Source organism: Miniopterus schreibersii (genome assembly GCF_964146895.1).
Source record: "Miniopterus schreibersii genome assembly, chromosome: 19".
Classification (NCBI taxonomy): domain Eukaryota; kingdom Metazoa; phylum Chordata; class Mammalia; order Chiroptera; family Miniopteridae; genus Miniopterus; species Miniopterus schreibersii.
In genome coordinates this window covers 10,801,153-10,807,152 of record NC_138119.1, presented here as the reverse complement: position 1 = coordinate 10,807,152, position 6,000 = coordinate 10,801,153, and the positions used below count along the sequence as shown (strand labels likewise).

General features: G+C 49.3%; 1 protein-coding gene and 1 pseudogene across 2 annotated transcripts; one reads left to right on the top strand and one right to left on the bottom strand.

The window, feature by feature from the left end:
* LOC308549562 (late cornified envelope protein 1E-like) lies at positions 1-432 on the top strand (the record flags this gene model as incomplete). The annotated part of the gene is made up of 1 exon (XM_081122343.1): positions 1-432. The coding sequence occupies one exon, from the start codon at positions 1-3 to the stop codon at positions 430-432; it is 432 nt and encodes a 143-aa protein (XP_080978469.1).
* Positions 433-4,342: 3,910 nt separating this feature from the next.
* Positions 4,343-4,813, bottom strand: LOC308549336 (late cornified envelope protein 1E pseudogene; annotated as a pseudogene). The gene has a single exon. The product of its transcript is annotated as a late cornified envelope protein 1E pseudogene (transcript).
* Between the last annotated feature and the right edge of the window lie 1,187 nt (positions 4,814-6,000).

Below are 6,000 nucleotides of genomic sequence, written 5' to 3'. Positions count from 1 at the left end.
ATGTCCTGCCAGCAGAGCCAGCAGTGCCAGGCCCCTCCCAAGTGCTGCCCCAAGTGCCCTCCCAAGTGCTGCCCTGCCCCCAAGTGCCCCCCAAAGTGTCCCCCCAAGTGCCCTCCAGTCTCTTCCTGCTGTGCCCCCAGCTCTGGGGGCTGCTGCAGCTCCGGGGGTGGTGGCTGCTGTAGCTCCGGGGGTGGTGGCTGCTGCAGCTCCGGGGGTGGTGGCTGCTGCCTGAGCCACCACAGAAGCCACAGGCCTCACCTGTTCAGACACAGAAGATCTGACTGCTGCCCCCAGCCCTCGGGGGGCTCCAGCTGCTGCGGTGGGGGCTCCAGTGGAGGGGGTTCCAGCTGCTGCGGTGGGGGCTCCAGCTGTGGAGGAGGCTCCAGTTGCTGTGGAGGGAGCAGCGGTCAGTCCTCTGGAGGCTGCTGCTGAAGTGGATGCTGACCTCCACTTCCCCTGAGCTCCTTGAATGGCAGAGATGTCCCAGCAAAACTCGAGCTCTGTTCTAGAAGATCCCTCTACCATGGCACCCAAAGCCCAACATCTCTCTCTAAAACCCGTTTTCTGACCTCCTTCCCCATATCTTGGCTGCCCTGGGAATCCCAAAGCACATCCCACACCCCTTTGTAACTTATGTTATTGTTTTCTGCTGCTTGAAGTGAAAGAATAAACACAGAACGTGCTCACTGACTTGGTAGAGTCTGATTCAGTTTCCTGCTTTTGTCACCGCTGCCTGTTCTCCTCTTCCTCTGCTGGTGGCTGTGGCGGCCTCAGTGGGCAGAGGACAGGGCTAAGGGTCAGGAAGAAAAATCTGTAGTTTTGTATGCTTGCAAAAAAATGAATCTAGACACAGACCACATACCCTTCACAAAAATAAATTCAAGATGGATTACAGACCTAAATGTAAAATGAAAAATTATAAAACTTCTATACGATAGCATAGGAGAAATCTTATATGACCTTGAGTATGGCGATTGCTTTTTAAATACCACCAAAGGCATGAGAGATAATTGATAAGCTCCACCTAATTAAATTAAAATTTCTGCTCTCTGAAAAGCATGATAAAAACTGATAAAAGAAGCCATGCACTAGGAGAAAATACTTGCAAAAGACTCATATGATGAAGAACTATTATCTAAAATATACAAAGAACTCTTATAACTCAACAATAAGAAAACAACCAGCCTGGCAGAGTGTGGCTCAGTGATTGAGCATTGACCTGAGATCTAGGAGGTTGCTCTTCGATTCCTGGTCAGGGCACCTGCGCAGGGCACATGTGGGCTCGATCCCCAGCAGGGGGTGTGCAGGAGGCAGCCGATCAATGACGACTCTCCCATCATTGATGTTTGTCTCTCTCTCCTTCCTTCCTTTCTCTGAAATCAGTAAGGATATATTAAATTAAAAAAAAGAAAAAGAAAACAATTAAAGAACCCAATTAAAAAATGGACAAAAGACCTAAACAGATGCCTCACAGATGACAAATAAACATATGAAAAGATACTCTACATGATATGTCATCAGGAAAATGCAAATCAAAACAACAATGAGATACCACTACACACCTATTAGAATGGCCAAAATCTGGAACACTGACACCACCAAATGCTGACGAGGATGTGGAGCAACAGGAACTCTCATTTATTCTGGTGGGATGCAGTACGGCACAGCCACTTTGGACTACAGTTTGGCAATTTCTTACAAAACTAAAGGTACTCTTACTACATAAACCAGCAAGCCCACTCCTGGGTATTTATCCAAAGGAGTTAAAAACTTATGTCTACACAAAAACCTACATACAGATGTTTAGAGCAGCTTTATTCATAATTGTCAAAACTTGGAAGCAACCAAAATGTCCTTCATGAGGTGGATAAATAAACTGTGGTAAATATAGATAATGGAATATTATTCAGCACTATATAGAAATGAGCTATCAAGCCATGAAAAAACATGGAGGTACAATAAGAACATATTACTAAATGAAAGAAGACATTTTCTTTCATTCAAGCTACATACTGTATGATTCCAGTATCTGACATTCTGGAAAAGGCAAAACTATAGACAGTAAAGAGGTCAGTGGTTGCCAGGGTTGTTGGGGTGGGTAGGTAGAGGAGGAATGAATAAGTAGAGCCAGAGGAATTTTAGGGCAGTGGGAATACTTTGTATGATACCATAATGATGGATACATGTCACTATACATTTGTCTAAACCTCTAGAATGTACAACACCAAGAGTGAACTCTAATATAAACTATGGACTTAGAATGATAATGGTGTGTCAGTGTAGGTTGATCAGTTGTGATAAATGTGCCAGTCTGGTGGGGGAAGTTGATAATTGGGAAGGCTGTGCACATAGGTGGGCATAGGAGGTGTATGAGAAATCTCTGTGCCTTCTGGTCAATTTTGCCATGAACCTAAAACTGCTCTAAAAAAATAAAGTTTAATAAAAATTAACTTGGGAAAATAGAGAGTTATAAAATTCATATCCTTAATAAATATAGGGTTCATACAAATTAAAAGTAAATAAGTAAACATTCCTGGGAGAGCAGAGCTCCTCCACTGCTGTGTGAGAGGGACACATGTAGGCAAATCACCCCGCATCAGCTGTGGGGAGAGAATGCTGACCATGAGGGAGGGATGCCCACCGCTGGAGCTGATCTTGCTCTGTTTCTTCTCTGTGTGAGTACAGCATTGTTCCATCCAGCCTTGACTGTCTTGTGTTTTCCTTGGCATGCCCGATACCATGATGCCATGAGCAAAAGTGTTTAGAGTCCTTCCATGGGATTGGTACATCTGCTCAACAATAAGACGGTAGCAACAGACACTTTGACAAATAGGAAAGCTCAAAACGCCAATGCTTCACTGGACAAAATGTTTACTTGGAGCTGCTAGCAAAGCCATGAGACCTCATAGCCATGGCCGAATTCCTGTCTTTGTGATCCAATTATTTTGCTGACTCACCACCTACATCCAAGTCAGGTGAGTTGACAGTTGGGGTGTTGTTCTGCATAAGGGCAGAGCCATGAGCCACATGGCATCCCAGCCCCATCACCCCAGAGATCAGCAGCAGAAAGCCACGTCCTGATCACTTTTCATTACTAAGCCTGTTGGGACAACCTGAGCAAATGTCACACCCAGGTGAACAGTGGCAGGTCTCTGCAGGATGACGAGGCAGCGCACCTCAATGTGCTTATTTCAGAGTGTGGTCTTCTGCGAGTGGCCTCTATTCTCTGGAAGGACTTTGGGCAGAGAGCCTGTCAGAGACTTAGACCGTGTGGCTTGGGAAAGAGAACCCATCTTGCCCACTTCAAGGGCATGGGCAGTACCCCTGCCCCACCTGCTGAACTGCTGGGTCTGTCCCCTCCAGCTGTGCCCCAAGGCAAAGGGGAACTGCCCTGGGCTGGAAATTGGCACCAGCTCTGCTGGTCTGATGGTGCACGGAGATGTCAAGGAGAGCAGGGGCTGGGTGGAGGGAGACAGGGGGAAATGGAGAACATCTGTAACAGTGTCAAGAATTTTTTTAAAAGGAAAAATAGTAACATTGCAATGAAGAAACCTGGTAGACGTCACCTAAACCAAGTAGCAACGTTACATCACCACGAATGGGACAGGAGACACTATACGAAGCTTGAAGTTGGGCTATAAGGACACAGCACCACTTCTGTGGGGTCCTGCTCACATTCATAACCTAATCCAGGCAAGAGAAACATCAGACAAACCCAAATCTGATATCTTACAAAAATAAACAACTCTTAAAAAGTGTTGAGCTCATGAAAACAAAAACAAAACAAAAGCCTGGAGGACTGTCACAGATAGGAGGAGACTAATGATTCATGGCAACTACATGCTCTGTGGGCTCCTGGACTGCATTCTGAACCAACGAGAATGTGTTTTGCTATAAAGGACATCTTGTGGCACGAGTGGCACTCTGAACCCGGTCCGTAGATACTCAGGCCCCAGGGAAGCAGGAGTGGAGGGCAGAGCAGGAGAAAGATGACGCAGAAATAACCATCAGGCAGGAAAAGAGCAAATGCAGAATCCACCCTTTATTGTTTCACATCAGGCTGGCATGTGCGCTCGCACAGGCTGTGGAGGGCACAGGTCGGAGCTTTGGGGTTCCCAGGGCAGCCACATGTGTGGGCATACGGGGAAAGAAGTCAGGGAACGGGTTTGGGGGAGAGGTTTGGGCTCCTGGACATCAGGGCACAGGGATCCTCTGCACCGGATTCAGAGGCCTCACCAGGCCTCTCAGCAACAGGGCGGGCCCAGCAGGAGGTGCAGGAGCAGGAGGAAGCAAGTGGCCATTTGCTGCCACCAAGTCAGCTCTTCTTGGCTCAGGATCCACTTCAGCAGCAGCCTCCAGAGGACTGACCACTGCCCCCTCCGCAGCAGCTGGAGCCCCCTCCAAAGCTGGAGCCCCCACCGCAGCAGCTGGAGCCCCCTCCAAAGCTGGAGCCCCCACCGCAGCAGCTGGAGCCCCCTCCACTGGAGCCCCCTCCGCAGCAGCTGGAGCCCCCCGAGGGCTGGGGGCAGCAGTCAGATCTTCTGTGTCTGAACAGGTGAGGCCTGTGGCGTCTGTGGTGGCTCAGGCAGCAGCCACCACCCCCGGAGCTGCAGCAGCCACCACCCCCGGAGCTGCAGCAGCCCCCACCCCCGGAGCTACAGCAGCCCCCAGAGCTGGGGGCACAGCAGGAAGAGACTGGAGGGCACTTGGGGGGACACTTTGGGGGGCATTTGGGGGCAGGGCAGCACTTGGGAGGGCACTTGGGGCAGCACTTGGGAGGGGCCTGGCACTGCTGGCTCTGCTGGCAGGACATCTCGTTGGGCGGGTGGGCAGGCGGGTGGGCGTCAGGAGCTGAGGGAGAGTCAGACAGCAAGTCAGCCCCAGGGCACAGGCCACCCCATCCCTTCCTGTCCCTTCTTGTTCTCTCAGCATCATTTCTAACCCCTTTACTTTGAACTGGTTAAATGGCGTCTTTGATAATTAAACTCTGAAAGGCCTGCTATTTCTAATAGATAGGCAAACACTCTCAGAGTTCCTCCTTTGAGTCTCCCAACTTCCATTAAGGTAGGCAGGCATTAATATGTCTTTACAAAGGAGGAATCTGATAGAAAAATCACTAAGAACAATCTGCCGTAATTAAACATCTAGTGAGTGAAGAAGGTAACTTTTCATCATTGCAACCAGAAGCCTGAAGCTCTGCAGCTAAGGAAACAATTCAGAGTGTAAACATTATCTTGACAAAAGGAAATTAATGGTTGTATCTTCCTAGATGGTTTTTATTCTGTAAAGACTTAGACATTTACAGGTTGCAGGTTGTAAATGGTCTGTGAGGCCAGCTGGTTATCACTGAAAAAGCTAAAGAGCAGTATTTTTGAGCCCGCAGGGGACTTGCGCTCAGACACCCTGGCTCCGCCTGATGCTCCAAAATTCGCAGCACACAGAGGCCTTGTGCAAATACTCGGCACAGTGACTCTCACCCTAATGTGCCTGGCTTCTCAAACAGAATCTCAACTCCATTCAGATCCACAGATACGTGTATGGGCTTTATAAATCCCAAAGGATCCTCTTCTGAGCTCTCTCTCTATTGGCTGAGAACTACCATCTCCAGCATTTTTGGAAGGAGGGTTATGATCTTGCTCTCAAAGGCAAAGGCTCCTCATGAACGCTGCTCTACCAGAGCCTCATGGTCAAGGCTTCAAGTCATCTGACCTGAGAGCACAGCCAACTAGAACTCAATTTGGCCCAGCAGAAGGACACAGACATCCACTTCTCCCTCATGGTCCCCGCTGGTCCACTCCCACCATGCTCGCCCTCCCTCAGTCCTCCTCAGGCCTCTCTCCCTCTGTCTGCATGGCCTCCAGCACCCCCAGACTCTGCCCCACCTGCCCGCCTGCTCCAGTGAGCAAGCCTCTGTCGAAGGCCCTGCTCCAGTCCCAGTGGACACTTACCGGGTGTACAAGCAGCACAGGATCTCTCACCACCTCAGGAGGGAGTGAATGA